The sequence below is a fragment of the Mobula birostris genome, chromosome 8, assembly GCF_030028105.1.
Source record: "Mobula birostris isolate sMobBir1 chromosome 8, sMobBir1.hap1, whole genome shotgun sequence".
Taxonomy (NCBI): Eukaryota; Metazoa; Chordata; class Chondrichthyes; order Myliobatiformes; family Myliobatidae; genus Mobula; species Mobula birostris.
In genome coordinates, this window is record NC_092377.1 from 90204081 (window position 1) to 90232017 (window position 27937).

Consider the following 27937-nt stretch of genomic DNA (forward strand, 5'->3'; position numbering starts at 1 on the left):
GCTCACATTAGATTGTATATCTCATGGCAACTGCACACACTCTTAAAGAACTACAAGTCTATAACCAAGCAGGATGGTGTACACAACCATGTCACAAGTACGTATGAGCTTATGAACAAGATCCACCGATTTAACAAATACACAAATTTAGCAGAATGTGAATCACATCTACTTGTTAACAGGATTCAATCCAAGCATTTCAGGACAGGAGCAGGGAACTCTGCTTTTGACTCCTGCATCAAACAGCAAGCAATACAGCTAGCACAGGGTCACTGAATGTATGAACAACTCTCGAAACTGTCATTTCAATGAGATCTTCAAAATAATCAGAGATATAGCAATGAAATAGGCCTTTGGCCCAAGTGCACAATGGTCGTCAGCCATCCATTTACATTGATACCACATTAATCCCATTTTCTTTTTATTCTCCCTACATTCCCATCAAATTCTTCCAGCTTCTACCACCTGCACCTGCACACCGCATGCAATTTATGGCAGCTAATTAACCTATTTGCTATGTGGGAGGGAACTGGAGCACCAAGAGGAAACCCACACTGTCACAGGGAGACCACACAGACAGGACCCAAAGTCATTACCTTGTTTCTGCCAGTAGATCTTCTAGCTGGTCCACTACTCTAACCAACCAAACTTCACTTTGTGTTAGTAGCCTTGCATTTCTATAGCACCTTTCACAATGTCATAACATGAAAGGTTTTTGCAGTCAATGAAAAACTTCTGAAATATAGCCATTGTTGTATAGTTTCAAATGTTCCAGCTAGTTTGCACACAGCAAGCTCCCAAAAAAATTGACATGATAACAACCAGATATTTTTGGTTTGATTCTTAAGGACACTAGAGTAAATCCTATAGTCTGTGGAGTGCAAGAGAGTTAGTGTGACCTTAGTTTAGCAACTCCTTTGGAAAATAGCACCTTGGATTCTCTGCTCAAGTCTCGAGAGTGAAATGTGAACCTCTGCCTTCTGATTCCAAAGCAAGCTTGGTACCAGGGTCACAATCATCAGCTCTGTGTTTGGAGACACCATTACTATACCCAGGACAAAAGCAGCACTTTGCCTTAGTTGTCTGAGTACCCATAATGTTTCTTAAATTGAGCCAAAGAGCATCAGGCAAAACTTTAAGGGAAAAGAGGCAGAACTAAAATCATTTGATGAATGTTGAATGAATGGGTTAATTATTGTTTATTAAATGGCTCCATTGTTTCTCTCACATATTAGGCTACTTTAATTAGATTGATTGATTAAACATTTATTGAACAGAAATTAAATTAAGTATGACCACACACTGCAGTTGAACTTATCCAAAACAAGGACTGCATTCCACAACATTACCAGTTTAAAGAAAGTAAACATAGATTATACACTGCTGATTCATTTAAATCACCACCAGGAAAGTCTCATGCACAGAAACAAGAAAACCACCCACAAAAATCCTTTTTCAACAGCAAAATATTCTCAGAATCGGGTTTAATATCACCGCTATATGATGTGGAATTCGTTTTTTTACAGTGACAGAGCATTGCAATACATAGTAATAAAATCTATAAATTACAACATGTGTATGTTTGTTTTTTAATAAGTAGTGCAAAAAGAGAGGAAATAAACTGAGGAAGTGTTCATGGGTTCATTGTCCATTCAGAAATCTGATGGCAGAGGGAAAGAAGCTATTCCTGAATCATTGTGTGTGCATCTTCAGGCTCCTGTATCTCCTTCCTAATGATAGCAATGAGAAGAGGACATGTCCTGGGATATGGGGGTTCTTAATGATGGATGTTGTCCTTCTGAGGCATCGCCTGAATGCTAGAAAGGCTAGTGCCCATGACGAAGCCGGCTGAGTTTACAACTTTCTGCAGCTTTTTCTGATCCTGTGTAGTGGCCCCTCCATACCAGACAGTGATGCAACCCATTGGAATGCTCTCCATGGTACATCTGTAGAAGTTTGCGAGTGTCTTTGGTGACATACCAATTGGCTTTCTATTCACAGCCCTGCTCACAACTGATACTGCTTAGCATCCATTGTAACTAAACATTTTGTTCAAAGTTCATTGTTTTTAATTACATCACAATGCACAAGGGAGTCTGTTGTCCTACATTTCTTCCCGTCAGTCCTCACAGCCACCAATTGGACCTATTCATTACTCTTTTCCCATAACCTTTCATACATTTTCCATTTAAGTGAACATTTCCAATTAAATGAACATTCAAAACTGGAGGTAGTGCAGAACAAACAAAGCTGACACAAGGTCACTGCTTCACTCTTCTCCAAGGTGGTAGCTTGCATTTCTGCAATGCCTCTTGCAACTTTATAGCAATCTAAATAATTTCACAGCCAATGACACAGATTTGAACAGCAGCCTTAGTGCCCATTTCTATATAGTGACCGACAATGATGAGAAAGTAACCAAGTACATGTATTTATTCTATGAGGTTGACTCAGTGGTAAGCATTGGCCTGGACAATTACTGCCTTTCTTCAATTGGCAACATTCCATGGAGCCTTCAGGGCTTCAGTCTAGTGCCTTATCTTGAAGTGGTACAAACAGTACAGCACTTCCAGAATACTGCACTGGGACTGCTAAAATGATACGCTGTCAGGTTGGAGATCATGTGTTCAGGTCTCCAAACGTTGTGGCTTGAAATCCCGTTCGCAGAGGCAAGAGTAGTACCAACTGATCACGGACAAACTGAGCTCGTGGTCTATCAATTTGAGTCTTCATGTGCTGGCCGTAACAAACTTTGGCTACATGTACTGACCCAATGGGAATATCCCCTTTTCACCAATCAGCAATTTTCAGATTCCATCTCAAACTTGATCTACCCCAAGATTAGGAATAAGTATTAGGGAGAGTTCAGTCTTACCTTGATTTTAAGAATCAAACTAAAATTACACCTCAGCTTTTGCACAGTCCTTTCCAAACAATCACATTCCAATCTGATGCAAAACCCTTCCTACTCCTCTAACACCATTACCCCTGACCACCTAGTTGATTATTCTACCCAAATGGCAGAGGAATGTGCAGGGACGTTGAAATGCATCAGGTCTGGATCCTGTCTAAGAGCTGAGACATTGGTGAAAGATAGTCTGACACATCCAAGTAACTCATTTATCAGGCTGTTGGGAAACAGCACCACACAAAATAGTTGCTGTTATTACCAGGATGATGATAGTTTACTTCAAGACCTTGTGCTTGACTTTCCTGCTTTCAGTCCATATCCATTAACGATTCTCAACGTAACAGACTAGCAACACAGAGAACAGTGTTCACCATCTGTGGCAGAGACACATGCTATGAATGCAATACTACAGCATTTGTCTGAAGTAGCTCATCAGGTACGACCACTTGCCCACAGTTGGAGGCTCTTGGTTTGAAGTCCCATGAGAGAACAGCTTACCCAGGCTGTTACGGCTGTGGAGTGTTTGAAGGGGGAAGAGGTGCTTTCCTCCAGATGGGATGTTAGAAGCATCTTTGCCTGCCCCTCCCAGGGCATACAAGATCCACTGGCACTTTTCAAAGTAAAGGGGGAACTCCAGAGGTCCAGCTAATACTTATCCTAAACTATTATCAGTGCAAAGACTGTTGCAGCCTCAAGTCTGAAGTAAAATGGAAATACTTAGAAATAGTCAGAACTGTTCCATCATCTGCTGTATTGATTTTTGTCTCACTCCACAAATGCTCCCTCCCCAATGTGCAACTATTTTCATCATTTTCTGTCATATCTTTAGCATGGTTGACGATTGACATTATTTTGGTTTGTTCCAACCATTTCAGACACTGCTGTCAGACTTCAGCTAAAAGCAGATGAGTTTTCATGAACAGACTAGAGCAGTGACTTACTGCTGTGGCAATGCTGACCAGGCAAAAGGAAGACCAGTTCTGGCTATGACAAATCCACAGTCAGTGGAACTGCCTGGTCAGAAAAGATGAGAACTGAGAAGGTTGGCATTAATGACCACTGGTGCTTAAGGCTACAAGAATCCAGTTGAGCACAGTTCCAACATCAGGTCAGACTGTACGGACTCAAGGAGGGGCAAGTGACGTTTGGCACCACTCCACGTTTGGAGAAAGGCTCCAAAGCTTTCCCATCAGGTCTTTCCTGTATGTGAACTCCTCCCAACTACAGACCCAATGCAGTGGCTTTTGAAGCTGAAAACTGAACGAAGGAAGAATTGTGACCCCAATAATTCCCCGAGCTTGGACAACAGCTGTGCCCCTAGATCTTCAACACTTGCTCCTGGCTTGACAGAAGGACCCCATTCCACCTGTCCCAGAGCTCATGGCAACTTCTTAAACTACTGACAGAGAGCTGACCAAAGACCAGTCTCATTGTTCGGTTCAAGGTACCTTACAAAGTCAGAGGATTACAGCATAGAAACAGGCCTATCAGCCCACTAACCATCAACTACCCATTTACACTAATCACACATTACATGTTTTACTTTTACCTCCCCACTCTGCCCCCACCCGATTCTCCCACTCATCCACACATTGGGCATAATTTGAAAGTGGCCAACCCACGCTTCTTTGGATCATGGGAGGAAATTAGGGCACCAGAGGAAATCCACACCGCTCAAAAGGTCTACCTCTGCCTGACAGCCTTAGCCAGCTGCACAGCACCTATGTACAAACTTGGACAATTCACAGGCATGGAGATTGCCACGGTAAAGGTCTTCAGAGTCAGCATCTGGGAATGCTGTACATCACACAGTGGCTGAGCCTCTCCACCTCAATGCACACACTCCTCTGTTTTGACACGTACCACCTGCCTCTACTTGGTGAGGAAGGCCAGAATTTCGCCTTATCCCAGGAACAGCTGGCCCTCTCACCAATCACAGGTGCCAGTGAATTTCCAGTCATTTAGTTGACTGATGAGTTTGCTTCAATGATAGCTGACAGGTTCCTACCCAGCACGATCCTGGACCTGGTTCTTCAATTCAGATCCCTGCTTTACCCGAGACCCCTAAGAAGATCCCAATCTAAAACTCCCACAAAAAAATTCAAGGCCATTTTACCAAACAAAAAAAAAACCTGGAAGGAACATAGAAGTAATACACTGTGGTCTGAAAGTATCACAGAGAAACTGATGCCAACCAGCTGACATTTATGTTCAGAGACCCTGTCTGACCAGCTGTTTCTGTTTGTTCATTCAGGTTACCAACAGATGCAGTATCGTATGTCAAATGGAGTTGGGTTTAGATCACAGGTTACCAACAGATGCAGTATTGTATGTCAAATGGAGTTGGGTTTAGATCACATAAGAAGCTGCCCTGCCCTTTTTTCATTCTGTTTTTAACAACAACCAGTGTTTAAAAAGGAAAAAAAAATCTTAAACCAAAAACTGAATCAACAAACTCAACACACTGGAAGGATTCAGCCAATCCAGTAGCATTATCGAGGGGAATAAACAGTTGACCTTTCTGGCAAAGATCCTTCATCAGGACTAGAAAGGAATGGGGGGGGGGGGGTGGAGAGAGAGAGGCAGAAAATGTGGTGGGAGGAGAGGGAGGATTATAAGCTGGAGGGTGGGAGGGGAGGGGGTTAATGTGAGAAGTTGGGAGATGACAGGAGGAAGAGGTAAAGAGCTGTAAAAAAAAACAAGAGGAGGAAACTGATGGGAAAGTACAATGGACCATGGAAGGAGGTAGGGAAGCAGAGGAAGGTGATAAACAGGTCATGAGGGAGGGAAAGAGAAAGTCTGAGAGGGCCACCAGAATGGTAAAATGTGGGGGGGAAAAAAACAAAAATAAAAATGGGTCATTCTTCTAGCACTTTGTGGGCATTGTTCAAGAATTTCAGCATCTGCAGGTTCCTGTGTCTTTAAAGCAGGAACTCTTGAGATGGAGATGGGCATAAGCATATGTGGCCACAAGAGTGCTGAGGAGCAGTTTTCTGAGGTAGTCACTGGATAAATACGCTGAACCGAGCAAAACCAGTCTATCAGTAAATCCACCTTTCATCTTTGTGCATCACAAGGGTTTCACATTAACCAAATCTTCTCACCTTGCAAACAAAAAATCATTTGCTCATTCTAATAAAGTTCTGCATACAACAAATATGTAAAACCAGACATCATCAAATAAACTCAGATATGTACATCGATAGGAGGAAAAGATGGTGGCGCGACGGCAGCGCACGTGGCCACTTCGGGGATGAATATCTGTTACTTGTCAAGTAGGGGACCGTGCACAATACTGATTTGATGGAGACATACATGAGAGCACAGCGGAACATCTGGAAAACTTCTGAAATGACTGCTTTGCTACCACTGCTGCTGTGTGGTAACCGGAATCTCCGGAGCCGAAGGCCCCAAAATTCTCGGCTTTGCGTGTTTCAGCGGCCAGGGAGAGGTCGAAGGCGCTCGGCAGAGGATGGCGCTCGGGAGGCTGTGTTGGAGAGGCTGCTCAGAAGCTCGGAGTTTTCGGAGGGATAGACTCAGGGTCGGCTGCTTCCAAGGTATCGGCAAGTTGACAGTGCCTGGAGGTTTATGGCAGGGAGTTTCTCCCTTTTGCCACCTGCTATCGGGGACTCGGGAGTCGATTGACTCAGGACTTTGAGAACTTTTTTTTTTACTGTGCCTATGGTCTGTTCTTTATCAAATTATGGTATTGCTTTGCACTGCTGTAACTATATGTTATAATTATGTGGTTTTGTCAGTGTTAGTCTTTGGTCTGTCTTGTTTTCTGTGATATCACTCCGGAGAAACATTATATCATTTCTTAACGCATGTATGCATTTCTAAATGACAATAAAAGAGGACTGAGTGTTTTCATAATCTAATATTATCTGGTCACCAAAGGCCACCAGACTTCAATAATAACAATCATAACTGAACTACAAGTGCATTATGGAAAATTAAGCACTTTATCCATGGTCCACCTACTGCACAGAGCAGAACTGACATGAGAATCAGCACCAAGAGTTTCAAAACTAACACTGTCTACACTAAAAGACTGAAAGGCTATAAATCCAGACACAACTCTGCTCCCAGAGAATTTCAGATCTTGATGAAGTCAACAGCTAGCACTTTAACAACATCTTAGGCAGAGATATGTTTGAAACAACAAACACTGGAAAGGATGACTAAGTATACAATGGCAGACTTGGGCTTTAAGGTCTTGGAAAGTACTGAGCAGATTATCCTCATCACTGGCCCCAAGTAGTTGAATTCAAAACCAGCTAATTTAGGGGAAGCTTGAAAGGTGCAAGATCTTCCAAAACACATAGTGGCATAGTAAGTAGAGACCCAGGTTCAATCCTGATCCTAGATGCTGTCTATTCAGAGATTGTAAGTTCACCCTGTGATCGCATGGGCTTCCTCCACATGTGTGCCACTGTAAATTGCCCTGTGCACATGGTGAGTGTTAGATTGTGGGGACAAGAGGGGGAGAGTTGATGAAAGCTTTGGGGGGGGGGGGTCAAAATCTTGTACAAGTATAGGATTCATGCAAATGGGTGGTTAATTGGAAGCATGGACTCGGTGGGCCAAAGTGCCTGTTTCTGTGCCCAATAACTATCTGTTGGAGGTTTGACTGAGGCTACATCTTGAAGCATAGAGGGTTGCAACCGATTAAATTTCCTGACAGAATCTGTAAACCAAGATGCTTTTCTGATTGGCTCTAGCAATCAGAGTTTGGGCTCCATTTACAATTTGTGCACAATAGCTGGTTACAAGGTAGCCCAAAACCTGGTCTACAGTACAGCATTCCACATCATTAGCCAGTGAACCCAGACAGCTCTATTCCAGTGCTCAAATATTTTATCCAAACCACTTTTAGATCAAATATTGGTGTTAACTAAATTTGGGTATTACCTCAGTGCTACTCGAAGTAGCTTGCTCTTAGCAACACTTATCCTTATTTCTTGTAGTACAAGGTGATTACACTTCAGGAGTACTGTGTTAGGCTCAAGAGAGTTGAAAATAAATGACTATGTCAGAAACATGATATTACAGGCCAGACAATCTGTCTGTCATTGCCATTCAGGCTACAGCCACACATGACTGCAATTCACACCTTTAAGTCCATTAGGCTCCATTCTGTCTAAGATTCTGTTTAACAGCTGGTTCACTCCCTAGGGTTTACAAAGGAATGCTGACCAACTGTGCATCATTGGCAGATCAATTAGTACCACCAGGCTGGTTGGTATCATCAACTCCATTATGTACACCCAAGTGAAAAGCCTAGCACAACCTGCATTACATCCTCATTGTTAATTTCCACCCATTACAAATGATTCGTTGGCAATTTTTTTCCTCCACCACCTATCACTAAATTATATAGGCCTTTACACTGGATGATTGAGACAGAACTAAAGAACTTAAAGCAAGTCTCACCTGTAGGTCATAGAGATACCTGAAGCTGCTCTTCTGGTCTGCAGCTTTCCTGACGGCCTCAGCCAGCTGCATGGCACCTCCGCCTCCAGCAGCCCAGTGATTAGAGGAAACGGCTTCGTAAGCTCCAGAGTCTTTAGCGATATTACAGACAAGGTCAATTTCTGCTTCACTGTCAGTCCTACGGAGAGAGGAACTGGTGTTAGAGCCCTTTTCATGGCCGAAGGTGTGCTGCAGCCAAGGTGTTTTTGGAAAATAGTCGCAAGAAAATTGTACAAAAACACTGGCAACTTGCATGCAAGTAGCAAGCTGCAATGCAATACGGACACAGGGACAAACACCGGCCAGAACACCAGGGAAAAATCACTACCCCCAGCACCCCATCATCCTGCTGGACAGCTCTTCAAAATCATGGCTCACCACATCATGGAGTTACAATACCCAGAATTTTTATAATATGAATCCACACTCATGACAGCAATATTGTGTGCTCCTGTACTTCTGTGAAAGATTGGATTGGATTATGTATTAAAGATTCAGAGTGGAGCATCAATCTACAAATTTTGCATTCAGAGGCAAGAGAACTATTAACTGAGCCAAGGATAAAATAATTGGAAATCAATCCATGCTCTTAACGGGGAAAGATGATGCACAGCTAAACTTTCTAATGAGAGAAAGAAATGCCGATTAGCAACTATGGTCTTTGCTCCCCTTCTCCCACATTAATCCACCTTTACTGTACCAATTCTCACCATTTACGCGTCGGGGAAAAATCTTGAATGACAGGTAGCTCAAGAATAATGTCACTTCATTAAACAAAGGGCAGCAGACATCTGGAAATGTTATTGAAAGCTGTGGATGCCAGGGCAGTTGAAAATTGCTAAACTGAGATTGCTCATCAGGTTAAGTGCAGTGGTTAAGGGAATGAGATGGACGTACAAACAAAAGGGGTGGGGTTAAACATTAAAGAGAGGCGAAGCAGACAGAATCCCTCTGGGATAATTTCCAACAGATCAAGTTCATTGCTGGAAGATTAGAATGAATGACGGCTCAGTGGATTATTTCCATGCTCAAATGTTATATTTCCCCAAACTCCAAAGCACTGACTAGTCAACTGAAGATTTAGAACACTTAAACAGTCAAAAAATCTACAGGCAAGGCTGTAAACTGTTGCTGTCTTAGGTAAGGTGATTACTGAATAACTAGAGGTCATATAGTGCCGTATTTCTGCAATTTTAGTAGACCCTCCCCCCACCCCCCATGCTCTAATATCAACTCACACAGAAATTATGCCACCCATTTCCTGACTCCACATGGAAGGTCATCAACCCAAAGCACCAACTTAATCCCTCTACAGAGGCTGCCTGACCTGCTCAGCAGTCCTAGCCCAAAACACCAACTTAATCCCTCTACAGAGGCTGCCTGACCTGCTCAGCAATCATAGCACTTTCTGATGATCAGAAACTCTTCAGCTAACAGCCCTGTGTATCTCACTCATGTTGACCTCGGCCAAGCAATGCCTTGTTTATAAAGCTTGCAGTTGCCAATACACCAAGCTTGAGAATTACATTCCTAAACCACGCTACCTCGTTAAGAGACCCTCCAGTTCTCATTTTATTGCTTTTAATTCTCATATCTCCATACAGTACATGGATCAACTTTCGCCGGTACTCTCTGAACGGCACACACTCATTTGGGAGATGGTGGTAAGCTCTAAATGAGAGTGAAGAGTTAAGCAAAATCAACATCTTTTATTTGTCCCATGTTCTGGTTCTGTTTTACAACATTCCACGCATTTTTCATCATTAAACAGGATAAGTATTCTATTGTGTTGTGCTATTTTTCGTTGAGAATAATACTTCAGACTTTGCCATTTACAAGCTGGTCAGCACAACTCAATTAAATTCCCAATAAAAATCCTCAAGAGCCCAGCCCCTAATCCTCTCTCCTTTGTTGTTTGGATATAATAGGCTTATAAAAGTCGCAGGCATCTTGATTCATAGCAAGGAACAGACACAGGAATCAAAGTGCAGATTTCTGATGTTCCATTCAGCAACCTCCTCCCACTTTGATGAGGCACATGGCAAATGCATAATTACAAGAAGAGAAAATCTGCAGATGCTGTAAATTCAAGCAACACACACACACACAAAATGCTGGAGGAACTCAGCAGGCCAAGCAGCATCTATGGAAAAGGGTATAATTGATGTGCCAGGCTGAGTACCTTTTCATTAAGGCTGTGTAAAAAAAAATGAGAAGTCAGTATAAGTGGGGGGAAGGGAGGAAGAAACAAGGTAATGGGTGAAGGGGGAGGGGTGAAGTAAGGAACTGGGAAGTTGATTGGTGAAAGGGATACGGGCTAGAGAAGAGAGAATCTGATAGGACAGGACTGAAGGCCATGGAAGAGAGGAAAAAGGGGAAGGAACACCAGAGGGAGCTGATGGACAGGTAAGGTGGTAAGATATGAGAGAGAGAGAGAGAGGAGAGAGAGAGGAGAGAGAGGAGAGAGAGAGGAGAGAGAGAGGAGAGAGAGAGGAGAGAGAGAGGAGAGAGAGAGGAGAGAGAGAGGAGAGAGAGAGGAGAGAGAGAGGAGAGAGAGAGGAGAGAGAGAGGAGAGAGAGAGGAGAGAGAGAGAGAGAGAGAGAGAGAAAAAAAGAAAGGGAATGGGGATGGTGAGGGACGTGGGCGGCATTACCGCAAGTTTGAGAAATCAATGTTCATGCCATCAGGTTGAAGGTTGCCTAGATGGGATACAAGGGGTTGCTCCTCCAACGTGAGTGTTTCCTCATCGTGACTGTAGAGGAGGCCACGGACCGACATGTCGGAACGGGAAGTGGAATTAAAATGGGTAGCCACTGCAAGATCCCACTTTTTCTGGCGGATGGAGTGTAGGTGCTCAGCGAAGCGGTCTCCCAATCTACGTTGGTCTCACCAATATACAGGAGGCCACACCGGCAGCACCAGTTTCAGTAGATGACCCCAACAGACTCACAGGTGATGTGTCGCCTCACCTGGAAGGACTGTTTGGGACCCTGAATGGTAGTGAGGAAAGAGGTGTAGGGGCAGGTGTGGCACTTGTTCTGCTTGCAAGGGTAAGTGCCAGGAGTGAGATCAGTGGGGAGGGACGAATGGACAAGGGAGTCGCGTAGGGAGCAATCCCTGCAGAAAGCAGTAAGTGGGGTGAGGGGGAGGGAAGGTTGTGTTTGCTGTTGGGATCCCGTTGCATAATTTCCCCATTTTTGAAAGGCCATTTTAATTCTGAATTCCCACATTACTGCAGGACCTCATGGATGAGGACTTCATTGAGATCATGGGCAGTTGCCAATACTCAAGGATGCCCTTTGTAAATAGAAACAGAAAAACTACAGCACAATACAGGTCCTTCTGCCCACAATGCTGTGCTGAACATGTACTTACTTTAGAAATTACCTAGGGTTACCCATAGCCCTCTATTTTTCTGAGCTCTGTGTACCTGTCCAGGAGTCTCTTAAAAGACCCTATCGTATCTGCCTCCACCACCGTCACTGGCAGCCCATTCCACGCACTCACCACTCCCTGCATAAAAAACCTACCCCTGACATCTCCTCTGTACCTACTTCCAAGCACCTTAAAACCGTGCCCTCTCACTCAGTTCTAATGATCTGAAAGATCTTCAGTCCCAAGCTAAAGAGCTCCTCATCATGTGCATGCTCAAGCCACTCAGACCCATCTTTAAAGGCATGGGTTAACTATTAGTGGAAATTTCTCTAAAAATCCAAAGGCATTTCTTGCTAATTATCCAACAATGAAGCTTTAAGAAATGGATTCTGGTATTAGTTAAATGGTTTAATTTAAATTAATGGATAATTCAAAAGGGTTTTGACATAGAAACCAAAAATAACGTGTAATTGTTAGGAGCAGGCTCTTGGACAAAAATAAAATTATACTCCATTGCAGCTCCATTGTAGTTTTAAGTAATCTTATTAAACTGGATTATTTTGCCAAATATAGTTCCTTGAAACTTTTGTTTGCTCACTGTGACTGACAGTGTAGTGTCTTTCATATAGAGGCAATGTAGCACAAACAAATTCTCGGACTGCTGATCAAAAACCCTTGTTCAAAGAAATGGGCTTTAAGAGCAACCCGAGTTCAGACTTCTATAGCTCAGGGCGCACAATGGCAAAGTAATCAGAAGCAGATTTAATATCAAAGGCCTATGTCATGAAATTTGTTAATGGTGCCAGCAGTACAATGCAATATATGATAAATATAGAAAAGTGTGTGTGTGCGCGTATGTACCTACACACACACATAAAATATACACACATTAAAATAAGTAGTGCAGAAAAACAGAATTTTTTTTTTAAAGTATGACGTAGTGTTCACAGGTTCAATGTCCATTTAGAAATTAAATAGCAGAGGGGAAGAAGCTGTTCCTGAATCGCTGAGTGTGTGCCTTCAGACATTTGTACCCCCTTCTTGATGGTAACAATGGGAAGAAGGCATGTCCTGGGTGACAAGGGTCTTTAATGATGAATGCTGCCTTTCTGAAGCATCACTCCTTGCAGATGTCTTGGATACCAGAGGTTTGTACCCATGATGGAGCTGACTAAGTTTACAACTTTCTGCAGCTTATTTCAATCCTGTGCAGTAGCAACCCCATACCAGACGGTGATGCAGCCAGACAGAATGCTCTTCATGGTACATTTGTAGAGGCTTTTGAGTGATTTAAGTGACAAACCAAATCTCCTCAAACTGCAAATGAAATACAGTCGCTGTCTTGCCTTTATTGCTGCATCAATATGTCGTGTTCAGGTTAGATCCTTAGAGATATTGACACCCAGGAATTTGAAATTGCTCACTCTCTCTACTTCTAATCCCTCTATGAGGATTGGTTTATGTTCCCTCGTCTTACCCTTAGTCCACAGTCAACTTTTTGGTCTCACTGACAAAGAATGCAAGGGTGTTGCTATGATACCACTCAACTAGCTGATGTATCTTGTTCCAGTACACCCTCGCGTCACAATCTAAGATTCTGCCAACAATGGTTGTATGAGCAAACTTATAGATAGCATTTGAACTATGCCTAGCCACACAGTCATGGATGTAGAAGGAATAGAGCAGTGGGCTAAGTACACATCCCTAAAGTGCACCAGTGTTGATTGCCAGTGAGATGGACATGTTATTACCAATCCACATAGGTTACTGTCTTCCGGTTAGGAATTCAAGGATTCAGTTGCAAAGGGAAGTACAGAGGTCAAGATTGTGTAGTTTTTCCGATCAGAAATGTAGGAATGATGGTGTTAAACACTGAGCTATAGTCAATAAACAGCATCCTGACATAGAAATTTGTATTGGCCAAGGCTCTGTGGAGAACCATTGAGATCGCGTCCACTGTAGACCTATTGTGGAAATAGGCAAACTGCAAAGGGTCCAGGTTCTTGCTGAGACAAGAGTTGACTCCAGCCATGACCAACCTCTCAAAGCATTTCATCACTGTAGATGTGAGTGCTACTGTATGATAGTCATTAAGGCAGCTCACACTGTTCTTCTTGGGCACTGGTATAATTGTTGCCCTTTTGAAGCAGGTGGGAACTTCTGACCGTAGCAGTGAGAGATCCAAAATGTCTATTGATACCCCCACCAGTTGGTTGGCACAAGTTTCAGAGCCTTTCCAGGTCCTCCATCGGGGCCTACCGCCTTACGAGGGTTCACTCTCCTGAAAAATAGCCCGATATCAGCCTCCAAGACAGAGAACACAGGGTCACCGGGTGTAGCAGGGATCCTCAAGAGCTAAACACAAAATAATCTGCAGATGCTGTGATCAAAGTAACACTTTCAGTACGCTGGATGAACTCAGCAGGTCGGGCAGCATCAGTTAGAAACGATGAGTTGATGTTTCAGGCCGGAACCCTACGTCAGGACTGAAGAATGAAGAATTTTTCAAGATGGCCTGATTAAAATACCCAAAACGGATGGGGAAGGCATCAGGATGTGCTGTTTCATACCTGTTGACTCCATCACTCAATTTATCTAGGGCCTGTTTGACACTGGCCTGAGGTGGAATGTACATCGCTACCAAAATGATTGCTGAAATTTCCTGTGGCATGTAAAAAGGCTGGCACTTGATCGCAAGGTGTCCCAGATCTGCTGAACAGGACTGGGACAACACCACACGTTTGCATACCACAAGGAGTAGATCAGGAAGAATACACCTCCACCTCCGCTTTTCACAGACTCGACAGACCTATTTTGAGGATATATAGTGAACCTGTACATTCGAATCGCTGCAAAGAAAAAAAAGGGGGTTAACCAAGATTCCGTGAAACAAAGGACACAAGCAATCCTCATGTCCGTCTGATACAGCATCCCAGCTCTGAAATTTTCAGTTTTATTTACCCGAGACTGTACATTTGCCAGCAAGATGGTCAGCATTGGGAGTAAAAGCTCGGTTTTTAAGTACCCTATTAGCCCAGCATGACGACCTTTTTTTCCGCTGTTATCTTAAAGGGACAGTCCACCAGCCACAGTCCAATCTATTTCCATTGGTTTTAATAAGTGATATAGTTAATCGCATTAAAATATTAATACTGACTATACTGACCTTAGATGCACTTGTGGTTCTCAGCTGCAGGAGAGGAGGCTGAAATAGGAATATCTGATTGCTTCCGTTGGAGCTGCCACTTCAAGTCGCCCTTGTCCTTGGCACCCCGGAAGGAATGGGAATGCCAGCGATACAAGGACACAAGTTTGTAGAAGATTGTAATGTGTTTTGTAAGAGGAGATGTGAGCTAAAAAGTACAATTTTAAAGGCAGTGAAATGCAAGAGATCTGGTGTGTTCCTAGCCATATCCTTGAAGTTAACAAGATCAATAAAGCAGTTAAAGATCCTGACTCTCAGCATCAGAAAGCGGTAGCTCTGCTCAAGGCACCAGTTTAGCATAAGAGGTCCCACATAATCACTGTTATTCCCTTTGCCCCACCACTCCCTGTTTTTCTGGCTGAGTATTTCTAACACCACTCCTTTTGATCAACTGCGATTTTTTTGTATCCTGACATCAATTAAGGAAAAGGAGTGAAACACAGTCAAGAATCAGCAGAAGATATTTACCAGAAAAGTTCTAAGGGAAGAAGCTACAGATGGTAGAAGAACAAGAATGAACCACCTTTCACAATATCAAAGTATCCCGATGCAATAACACATGGGAAGGAAAAAAACATTTTGCCACGAACAAACAAGATTTTGACCATACTGACTTGGAGGATAATGGTTACATTTGCAAATATTGCCCTCAAAAGGGAGTCAGATAAACATTTAGAGAAGGAATACAAATTTGCAGGAGCAGCAAACAGAACATCTTCCCTTCAAACTAAATGGGTAGAGAATCTTCGTGATTTACCATGCCACCATTCTACACTGATGAGGGAAGAAGCAATGGATGGATTTGAACACCAGCATGCGTGATTTTAAATTTAAGTCACTAATGCAATGCAAGCCAGCAATGCTTTGAAAGATTACTGCCCAATTGTCAATGAGGCTACTTGATCTCTTCCAGTGAACCAGTATCAACTAATTATGGAGATTTAATCAGTCGCCAGCTCAGGATCTACTCAAACATCAGCATCAGTTTGGACACAGGGACCGTTATTAGAGGGGAGAACCTGCAGCAACGCTACTAGAAACATCACTGATGACACGAGCCCAGAGGAAAGTCCAGCAAGTCTCCACATGCAGCACCTACTTGAACACGTTCACAGCAACCACAACTGGAACTCCGAAAAGCCGAGCAATCTGGATCTGTTTCTGTAGGTTACAGCAGCCATCGGCAACCAGCTTCAGGTTCTACAACAACAATATCACAGGAAGACACGTTAATTACAGTGGAAAAACCAAACACTCAGGTCAATCAGACTATCAAAAAAGGGGGAAATGGTTAATGTTAAATCAATGATTATTCTTCAGTAAAGGAAGGCAAGATAATAAACAGAAGTACAAGGTGGGTATAGCTGTACATCAAGGAGTTAGCTCTACTCATTGAATCTGGCCTGGTGAAGGTAAGCCCCAGTCTATCCCATTACACTGTCTCCCACGGAGGGCAATACGAACAACCAGATCTTAAGGACAGGAATGGAGGTAGTTCAAGGTTGACCAGGGTAAAGTCAAATCCTCTGAGAAAAGCACGCTAGTGCCTCTTGAACAAGTACCAAAGAGCAAAGGCCCTCAAATGAATTGGTAAAGACAATTCAATTGAAAGCAAATGATTTTCATGGTTCAATACTTGGCAGCTGTGAACTTGTCCATTGTGGAGGGGTTTAAATAAGCTTCGCATACAGCCTTCAATTACAATCAAGCTGTCATTTATAAAAAAAATCAAAAAAACTTTAAACTCTCTCTTCGACAATTTCATAGATAAAGGTAGAGTGAAATCAAGAGGAAAAGAAACTTTCTATGGAAAGTTTCTAGCTGTTCAGAGACAGAGGACAAGGTTCACTGGTGTAAAATGGGTGTATTCAGTAACATGGTAATGATTGTGATGCATCCTACAACATCGTGACTCCATGGCACATGATACAATTATAATCAAACCACAACAACTGTAAGAAGCCCATGAAAGAGCAAGCTGCAGGCTAGAAAGCCTCAATTAATGGTCATGGGTGGTTAGGTACAGTGTGCTTCACGAGTGAGTGTTGGGACCACAACTGCTTCTAATTTACCCCAATCAATCTGGAAGTCCGGAAATACTACATAAGACCAAATCCCAATGCTAACAGCAGAATGTAGTTGACAAAGGCATACCTGATAAAGAAGCGTCGCTGCAAAGCAGAATGCAATAGATTGAAATGTGATCCCACAATCAAGAGACTTGATCAGAACTTGCATTGTACAAATGACCAGCTCCAAAACAGATGGTCACTTACTCTTGACATTCAGTGACATCACCTTTAGAGAGCACCATCATCAATGTTTTGGGGCTTCTACTGACTAGACTCTCAAAGGTCACAGATAAATGTGATTTTAGAGGCAAGAATCCTGGGCCAATTGCCTCGCTTTCTGACACCACAAAGCCTTTCTATCATCCATTATGAACACATTAGGCGTGTGATGGAATACACTCTATTTCTCTGGTTGAGTGCAGTTTCAACACTGAACTGTTCCACAGTCCAAATGTTCACTTCCCCTACCATCCATTCACAATGGCATCCATGCACTGCAATTACTTACCTCAAGTACTCTGTCAGCATCTGCCAAACCTGCAACCTCCACCAATGGAGAATAAGGACATTAAGTACATGGAAACACCAATACCTGCAGCTTTCCCTCCAAGTCACATAGCATCATGACCTGGGAATGTATCACTGATGCCCCACATTCAAGCACTCAATTTTAACTTTAAACTTTAAACACAGGCAGTTATCTTTTTTTTAAACAAATTGTCAAAACTACTTTTGACTTTTAAACATTACTTGGGAGGATATTATCTACTTATGTGGGAGGAGTGTTCATATTTGCATTCCACAGTGGTAAAGGTAGTACCATTGATAAAATGGACAAGACACATAATCGCCAACGACACAAGTGAAATCACAGAGGAAAATTGAAGCAGTTTCTGACCTTCGTAGAAGTGTACTCACCTCTTCTGTGTATTCTTTAGATAGGGGCTTCCCTGCACTAACCTGAAAGAGAACAAATTAATGATATCACCATGTTTGAATAATTGTCCAAGTTGGAAGTGCATGCACGAGTTTATTATTTTAAAAGGGCACATCTGAGTGGAATGCAAATGAAATGCAGAGACTATACTGCAGAGATTCTTGTACAACCTCAGTTCAGGACACTCATTGCAAAGTGCTTTACAGCCCATCTAAAGGGCAAATATGGGCCAGGGTAAAGAGAGACCCTACTTTTATTTTACTGTGTTTTGGGACTTATTTTACAAGTTACAAATCTGTCCAATAGCCCATGATCTTTCTAGAATGCAAATATACCATTTTAATCACATTTCTACTCTCTTCTGCCTCTTCACCTTCAAATACAAGCAGTTCAGACTTTTATCATTAAGATTGAGTAGCTGGCTGTCTCTGACATTATCCCAATGCCATAAGGATGAACTTGATCAAAGTGTTTCTCTTGGCTTTTCATAACACACTTCCACTGCCAGAGGAATCATTAAAAATGCTACTAGCTGCACTCTAACTCACTGCCCCATTCAATCTTATCAATGTGAGATAACCCACAAGCTAATACTTGAATGGAACCTCAATGCTAAAAATTATCACCCTTATCAGCAAGTCCCTCCATGGCCTTGTGTTTCCCTATCACTAAACTCCTCTAGCCTGGCACTCTCATTCCTTCCTGACTTCTTGAGCATCACTGGCATTAAAGTTCATCCACCGGGAGTTGCTTTGCTCAAATCTCCCTTCCATGCTTTCCTCTTAGTTCACTCACTTAAAATCCACATCATCTCCTTTGTGTGATTCACTGTTACATTTTATTTGCAGAAGTCCTTCTGTTAATAGGCATTTAGCGTTTTTTTCTGTATAAAAGGGTGCTGTTCAAGCGCAAATTCCCATTGCACTGCCTTGAATCACATTCTTAAACGACAACCTTCTCACTCAAGGCCAAGCATAGCTAACAGGAGCCCTGGGCTATATTAGTTGAGATCTTTCAGCTCAAGATTTCATCAAGTGCCATCATCAAGAAGATGTAGCTAACCATACGATATTTCCCAGTACATCCACTTATACATATGCTTGGATTTCAAAATTTTAGTTCCGATTCTCAATTTTTTTCTTGCATCTCTACAATGTCATTGGACTATGTCTTAGTACCAAAAAAAATTTCCGTTTTGGACAAAGTAATGTAGCACAATTTAATTGTGCAGCAGGAAAATGCTGAGTGGCGACTGCCCATCCCATGCTTACTCACACTAGGCCCACCACCATGCATCTTCAAAGCTCGGATTGTTGCCACAAGCACCACCACGCTGGGCTGAAGGCCTGAGACCCTGCACTTGATGTTGAAAAACTTCTCCATTCCGATGTCAGCACCAAAGCCAGCTTCAGTCACTGAAAAATCAAAACATTATGATTAGACCATCCAGAAAATATGAAGGTCAGGTGAAAACTTGATTTGAAATCATTACTCTCTTCCTACTCTGACCTCTTGAACATCACAGGCCTTAAACTTAAACAAGTTAGCCCCTCAAATTTAACCAGAAATGATTTTCTGCATCTCCAGAGAATCAGACAAGACTACTTCAAACATAAGCCAATGCCTGTTTCACTGTTCAATAAGTTCATAACTGACCTGTCTCACTTGTCTTGGCTCCACACCCTTACTTAAACAAGCTTACATCAATCCCAGATTCAAAAGTTAATTCAACAGCATTTACACCCTATCCTCGTTATATGCATCTTCAGACTATGCGAATTTGCAGTTATGCGAGGAACCTATTTCTACCAAGGTCTCGTCATATGCCTCCAAAGTTCAGTTATGCGAGGAGCACTGCTTTCCCGCCAATACAAGTCACGTGCACACGCTTCACAGTCTCACTGTTGGGACAAGAAGCACCGCTTTCCCGCCAATATAAGTCACGCGCGTGCCTCACAATCTCTCTCCCGCCACTCTTGCATTGGTTTTGGCAAGGTGTGGATGCGCGATCTTAAACTTCTGTTGGTTTTACCTACGGTGCAGTGATTTTGTGCTTAAAATATTTAATTATGCATCCTAAGCGTCCGATGTCACGTCTTGGGCCGTCAGCCAAGCAGCAGAGAACCGCTTTAACAGTTGAAAAAAAGTTAGATTATAAACAGCGCGGCATCAGCTGAAGGTAACACAGCTCTGGGACGCTACTGCCGGGAACAGAATCTTGCCTTTAAAGTTCTTTTGTTGCTTGACAATGCGCCAGCCCATCCTAAACATTTGGACAGCATTCATCCTAACATAACAGTGCGTTTCCTGCTGCTTAACACAACATTGCTGATTCAACCACTCGACCAAGGTGTAATCCACATTCAAGGCATGCGTTTTTTTTACCGTGAACTATCTCTCAGATGCTGCAAGCAACAGCCGAATTTGAAAACCCCGGGAGTTTACCAATGGTGAGGGAATGGTGGAAGTCGGAACACTTGGCACAAATGGCGATGGACACTGACCCAAGTTTAGAACAGAGTCAGCATTTCAGTCGTTCCTTGCCGTCAACCCTCCTTCCCTACAAGCAAATTTAAAACAAAATGCTGCTAAACAAACAACTCTCACCAGTTTATGCAAGTCACTGTAATCTTCTGCTGCAGACAGTTCGAAGAGTTCTGTGAGTCTTCCTTCACCCCTTGTTGTGCTTGATATGATCCTGACAACCACAACCATCCACCTTATCTGTGTAAAGCGGCCCGACACCACAACAACCACTCATCTCCCGGAGCGAACACACCTGCCACTGTTGGTGAGTACTGTACACCAGAGGATGTTAACTTTCTATGATTTATTACATTGAATGTCACCTTAAATTGATTAAATATAATACAAATGTTGTCTTGTAGTACTGCTTTTGTGTCGTACTGGTATAAAAATGTGAATAATTTACAGATAAAACATAACGCATCCCTATTTTCTCCATTTAAATAATTATTCACATTATGCGTCAACTTCAAGGAACGTATCCCTCGCATATAACAAGGATAGGGAGTATTGCCAGTTCTGTGGACATATACACCATTTCTGTAAGAAGTGCTTTTATACTTCTGCCCTGCAAAACCCACCTTGCTGCACCAGTGAACAAGGCTTCCAGACATCCCACTGTGTCCTAAAAATAATCAACCATCTGTAATCCAGGGAATTAACGTCTACATTGTAAGATATTTTCTCATAGCCTGGGAACTTAAAAACATTCTGATGGACCCATTGTGGTCCAAACGCTACTCAACATGACTGCTGCAAGATTTTCTCCCCCAGCATTTTTTGTTTTACTCTAGGTTACAGCAGTCGAGTCTACAAACACTCCTTTAACCTCCGAACTTCTCTCCATTATGGACAAAGTGCATCATCACTGAATTAAAGTATCACACAGTCACTCTATCACTACTTTGTAAGCTTTTTTTGCCTACTCTCTCCCACTCCCCCCCACCCCCACCAATCTATGTGCTCTGCCATCAACAAGCATGGGTATATGGAAGCTTGTACTTTTTATTCATTATTTAATGACACTGCACAGGACCGGAAATAGCTGCAGAAAATTATGAACTCAGCCAGCTCCTTTAATGGCACTATCCTCCACTGCATCGAGGATGCCTCAAAAAGGTGGCATCCATCATTAAAGATCGCCATTATTCAGGTCATGCCCCTCTTCTCATTGCTACCATCAATGAGGTGGTACAGGAGCACAAAGACATACACTGAACATTTTCGGAACAGCTTTTCCCCCTCGACTATCAGACTTCTGAATGGACAATGAATTTATATATGTGTGTACGTACACGCACACACACCGATTGCTATCTTTCAGCACCACCCCACCCAGCCCTATTTGCTGCACACCTACTTCCCTCCCTTGAAAACTGAGAGCCGAAGTTGTGCCATGATCATAGTCATAGAGCACCACAGCACATAATCAGGCCTTCCAACCCATCTAGTCCGTGCCAATATATTATTCTGCAGAGTCCCATTCACCCATTCCTGGATCATACCCCTCCCATCCATCTAGTTATCCAAATCTCTTAAATGTTGAAATCGAACCCGCATCCACCACTTCCGCTGGCAGCTCGTTCCGCACTCTCACCACACTGAGTAAAGAAGTTCCCCTTCAGGTTCCCCTTAAACATTTCACCCTTCACCTTTAACCCATGACCACTAGCTCTCGTCTTACTCAGCCTTAGTGGAAAAAAACTTGCTTTCATTTACTCTACCTATACCCCTCATAATTTTGCATACCTCCATCAAATCTTTGACCAAAAAGTACCTGCATCTTTCTTTGAGATGCATTCTTGGCAATGAGCACAGAGATACAGCTCACAATTTGCAGGTTTATAAAAAGTGAGAAATGTATAACAGCAGCATTTCAGCAACAGTTAAACAAATCAACTGTACTTTGCACTTGTCAGGTGCCAAGGAGAAACACGGAGGATTATTTACTTTGTTCCTAAAGGTATTGAGGAAATAGATGGAAAATAATTCTAGAGAAACGTGGCAGGATGTTGCTTGAATGAATGCTTTTCAACACACGGAACACAAAGAGGGAACCGGCCTGCACGATTCCAAAGGAAACACATACATGGGCACATCAACTGAAAGTGAACTTTCACAAATGCACTACACTTTAAACTCAAAACTGCACTTCAAATAACCGGACAGAAAAACGGATATCTCCTCATTATTACTACATTTCCTTTCAGACATGAGTAACTTTGCTTGTATATTGTAGCAGCTGACTCTACATTACGTACCAACTTCAAGCACTGCATTTACACAAACTCACTCTAAACTCAGTACGGTGCAAAAGTCTTAGGTATAGCTGGAGTGCCTATGACTTTTGCACAATACTGTAGTAATTTTATGCATTGCACTGTACTGCTGCAGCAAAAGAAAACAATGAGCTCCACTACTGGAACACGGCATCCACATTCGGTCACCAGGAGGAATGCAAACATCCAAGGCCATGCACAATAATTAACAAAAATATTTAGAGTAAGAGCTCCACGGAAGAGGGATTTCAGCTACAATGGGTAGCTGTTGTAGCTTCACTTGGAGCAACAGAATTGATGTAAAAGGCATGAAAGGCTATGCACCAAATGTATATACAAATATATGGAACTAGTATATACAAGAAGATGCAACTAGTGTATACAAGTACATTAGTCAAAATGGACATAATGGGCCAAAAAGCCCATCTCTATACAATATGACTGACTCATTGAAGCCATGCATGCTACCTCGCTATTTCTGTTACACGCTGTTTATTTATTTAATTGCAACATAGTAATACTTTAAAAATGTCTTGCACTGTATTGCTGCCACAAAACTACAAATTACATAACACATGTCAGTGATTACAGATCTGATTCATTAGCAGATGAGATCAGGACCATGATCAATGGTGTAAGGCGACAGCAGATGCTGGAATCTGCAGCAACAATCTACTGGAGCAAGTCGGTGTGTCAAGCAGCATCTGTAGCGAAGGGGGGGGGAGGGGTGACAAGAATTGTTGATATTTCTTGTTGAAACCCTGTGTTGGTTTTGACCTGAATCACCAACTATTCTTTCCACATACCACTGATGTTGCCTTCCTCCAGGAGATTGATTGTTCATACAGGTGTATGGTTTTTGGAATATAATGGGAGAACATTTCCACACCCAGTACTTAGGATCCAGAGTTCATTGCCTGCAAGAGGGCTGGAAATTGAATCAGTACCTTCTAAGAATTCTTGAATCAGTCCTCAAGGAAGGATAATTTCCAAGGCTATAAGAGGGTACGGGGAAAGGGACTGATGAGATTGCTCCGCTAAGAGCTGGCATGCACTCAATGGATCAAATGGCCTCCTGTATTATAACAACACTGGATTCTGTGAAACTATTAAAATATTGCCTTAATATACAGTTGTCAGGCAAGTCTTGGCCAAAACACTGGAGTACCCTGCTCATCGTGGGTCTTTGCTTCCAGCTCAAAAATAAGAAAACGTCTCAGATCAATGTCCCATTCAAAAGAGAGCATCTTTAACAGGGCAAACCACTCTCCTCCTGGTGTTGCACCGAGGTATTATCCTAAACTATGAGTACAAGTCCCAGGAGTACATTTTGAACCCAAAGCCTTCATCCTAGACAACACGTACATGACCTTCCAACTCATGGCAGTTGATCAGATTCAACCGTTGCCTTGCCACTAACTCTTGCAAATGATCCAGTGCCAGTGATATTTTCACATGAGCAGCTCCCTGTGTGACAGGCAAACACACTTTCACTCAAGTAGGCAGGATTGTGTTCCTCCATGCACAGATGTCCATAAAGTAGCTCCCACTTGTAGAGGAACTGGTTAACTGATGAAGTCATTTGTTGACAAGGAAAAGCGGAAGAGATATGTTGAGCTTCCTTTCAAAACATCTGCACACTACATCCTCCCTGTCCTGGAAATGCTTTTCCTGAAAGTTAACAAAGGACAGGGAACTGCCTTTATCTGATTTGACCCTTTCACAACTAATGTTTCTGCTTTACTTTTCAGTCTGTTAATTTCTGCTCTAAATCTACACACTTAGGAGTTTGAGATTTGGGACATGAGCAAAGGCTCTCACAAATTTCTACAGATGTACAGTGGAAAGCATTCTGAATTACTTCTTCACTGTTCGGTATGGAAGCACCAATGCATGACTGGAAGAGGCTGCAGAGGGTTGTAAGTTAGCTAGCCCCATCATGGACACAAGCCTCCACACCATCGAGGACATCTTCAAAAGGCAATGCCTCAAGAAGGTGGCATCCATCATTAAGGACCATCCAGGACATGCCCTCTTCTCACTATTACCCTCAGGGAGGTGGTACAGGAGACTGAAGACGTACACTAAATGTTTTTAGGGTCTGCTTCTTCCTCTTGGTCATCAGATTTCTGAATGGTTTATGAATCCATGAACATACCAATCCTCAGAGGGGTCAGAAGTGGAGAGAGTGAGCAGCTTCAAGTTCCTGGGTGTCAAGATCTCTGAGGATCTAACCTGGTCCCAATACACTGATGTAGTCATAAAGAAGACAAGACAGCGGCTATACATTATTAGGAGTTTGAAGCGATTTAGCATGCCAACAAATACACTCAAACACTTCTATAGTTGTACAGTGGAGAGCATTCTGACAGGCTGCATCACTGTCTGGTATGGAGGGGCTACTGCACAGGACCAAAAGAAGCTGAAGGTTATAAATCTAGTCAGCCCCATCTTGGGTACTAGCCTACAAAGCACCCAGGACATCTTTAGGAAGTAGTGTCTCAGAAAGGCAGTGTCCATTATTAAAGACCACCAGCATCCAGGGCATGCCCTTTTCTCACTGTTATCATCAGGTAGGAGATACAGAAGCCTGAAGGCACACACTCAGCAATTCAAGAACAGCTTCTTCCCCTCTGCCACCCAATTCCTGAATGGACTTTGAAGATTTGGACACTACCCCACTTTTTTAAAATATACCGTATTTCTGGGGTTTTTGCATATTTTTTAATAATCTATTCAATATATGTTATTGATTTACTTGTTTACTATTATGTTTTGTTTTATTAATTATTATTTTTTTCTCTCTCTGCTAGATTATGTATTGCATTGAACTGGTAACAAATGTCACATCACATGCCAATGATAATAAACCTGGTTCTGATTCTGATTCCTTAAAGTACTGCAGGTGCTGCTGCATCAGGATCAAATGAGACTTAACCCCAGTAACTACAATGGAACAGCAGCACAATATTAGGCAGGCCGGTAGGTAACCTGGAAATGGCATCCGCAAGCACTTGCTGCTTTTGTCACCATAAGCAGTGAGACTTGCAGTGTTGTTGAAAATACCATAAGTTTGTGAAATGGAGAGACATAGGATCGTCTATCCATCCCATATCCATGTTGACTATCAAACATCCATTTACACTAACCCTACCATGCTTGTAATCTCCCCACACTCAACACACTAGTGATAATTTACGGTGGCTAATTAACCTACAGACTGCAGGTCTTTGGGATGTGGGAAAAAAAACTGGAGCAGGATGGGGAGGTGGGGGAATAGGGAAACACAGGCAGCTACAGAGGAAATGTTATAAACTTCACACAAGTAGCAGCAGGTGTGGTATTGAACTTGTACTTCTGGAGCTGTGAAGTTGCAAACAACGTGCCACCTTTAGATGGCATTCACTGGAGCCATCCACCAATAAGAATGCAAAAAGTTATGACATATTGTTCCAAATAATGTAACCTTTAGATGTGGCAAGTGGGAACTGTTCCACCAGTCTGTGGCTTACAGATCATGGAAGGTCTTGGGAAAATGAAGAGCAAATTATTTTCTCAGATTCTCACCGTGACCTGTTACAGGTACAGTATTTACATGGCAAGCTAAAGTTAATTTTCAGGCAATGTAGATTACCTGACCAGTGAACTCAGAAATACTAATATTATTGAATATCAAGGGGAGATAGTTAAATTCTGTCTCCATGCCAATTACTGGCCATCACTAGAGAAACAGGAATGCTGTTTTTAAATCCAGCTAGAACATATCTAGGTCTTGTTGAATGCAATCACAGACTGCTTTGTCTTGAGAAATTGTGATAGGAGCCGAGAACTGATCAGCAACAGGAACAATTCAGGCCCACTTTAGGTCCAGAATGGGGGACCTCCCACTTCTCTGTACGCAGTGGCTCAATGTCTGTTGGGTCAGCATCAAGCTTGAGATAAAACAGCTTACTCACCCACAAAACCCTCTTTGCCAACCAGCTTCAGTGCCAACTTGTCAGCCAGAACTGAAGAATTGCCATGTGCGATGTTTGCAAAGGGCCCAGCATGTACAAACACTGGGGTTCCCTGTAGGAGATAAGAAAGGAATAAAAGACTATTTTTTAAAAAATCCAGTATTGGCAGCAACATTAAAGGAACTATTTCCAATTCTCCCTCCCAATCTGAAACACAGTAAACCTCATTAACAGTTCACATAAACAGCTACACAACTTCCAATAGTCAATCAGCACATGCAACATCAATTAGAATTCAAAACTGCTGCACAGTTGCTTTCAAAAGCTAAAATGGAAAGCTAGTAGATGCTGCTATGACAGCAGCACCCTCAAGATGGAAAAACACTTTCAAGATATTTGATGAAATCTTAGATCAGATACCACCACCAGATCACACTGGACAATACCAGAACAGATGATAAATGTTGTCGTCTTGGGAGAAGTAGTTTTTCAATTTTACAGTATTGAAATGTACTTTTACACTACAGAAATTCAAGATATTTCACAGGTTTCTCGTTTCGGGGGTGGGGGGGGCGGGGGAGAGAAACCCTTACCAGTTCAGTAGTTCAGTCTTTGCCGGTGTTAGTCTCACTTGTGGCACTAGAACACTATTTTCACTTTCTGCAGTGCCTCTTGATCTACAAACGTATTTTGTATCAGATCCATTTACGGAGCAATGCAGTTAACATTGCAGTTGCACTCAAGACCTAAACAACATTCGGATTTCCACAACTAATTCTAGCAACTTGTGAATGTGTTCCTTTCATCCATCTACAGGAAACTATTTTGAGCAGGCAGCTTTCTTACCAAACTTAAAGACTTCACAGGCAAGGGAAGAATCAAATTGGCTTACCCAGTGACGATGGAAATCTGAATCAGGTTTAACATCACTGGCATATGGCACGAAATTTGTTATTTTGCAGCAGCAGTACATTGAAATACATAATAATAAAATGGAAGATAAATTACAACTTATTTTATTTTTACGCACATGCACACGCACACCAATACATACCATACACACACACAAAAGCACTCACCCCTCCCCTCTCCCTGGAAGTTTTCATGTTTTATTGTTCTACATTAAGTCATTGAGTCACAATGGATTTAATTTGGCTTTTTTTTTTACACTGATCAACAGAAAATTACTATTTTGTGTCAA

At 42.4% G+C, this 27937-nt stretch overlaps 1 protein-coding gene across 1 annotated transcript in view; it reads right to left on the reverse strand.

Moving 5' to 3' along the window:
* Positions 1 to 27937, reverse strand: part of mthfd1l (methylenetetrahydrofolate dehydrogenase (NADP+ dependent) 1 like) — a 162490-nt gene that overhangs the window by 54064 nt on the left and 80489 nt on the right. The window contains exons 20-24 of the mRNA XM_072265636.1: positions 26737 to 26848; positions 19251 to 19390; positions 17957 to 17998; positions 16066 to 16166; positions 8348 to 8525 (exon numbers count right to left, since the gene is read on the reverse strand). Coding sequence (XP_072121737.1) covers positions 8348 to 8525; positions 16066 to 16166; positions 17957 to 17998; positions 19251 to 19390; positions 26737 to 26848 — 573 coding nt within the window. The remainder of the gene's footprint in view (positions 1 to 8347; positions 8526 to 16065; positions 16167 to 17956; positions 17999 to 19250; positions 19391 to 26736; positions 26849 to 27937) is intronic.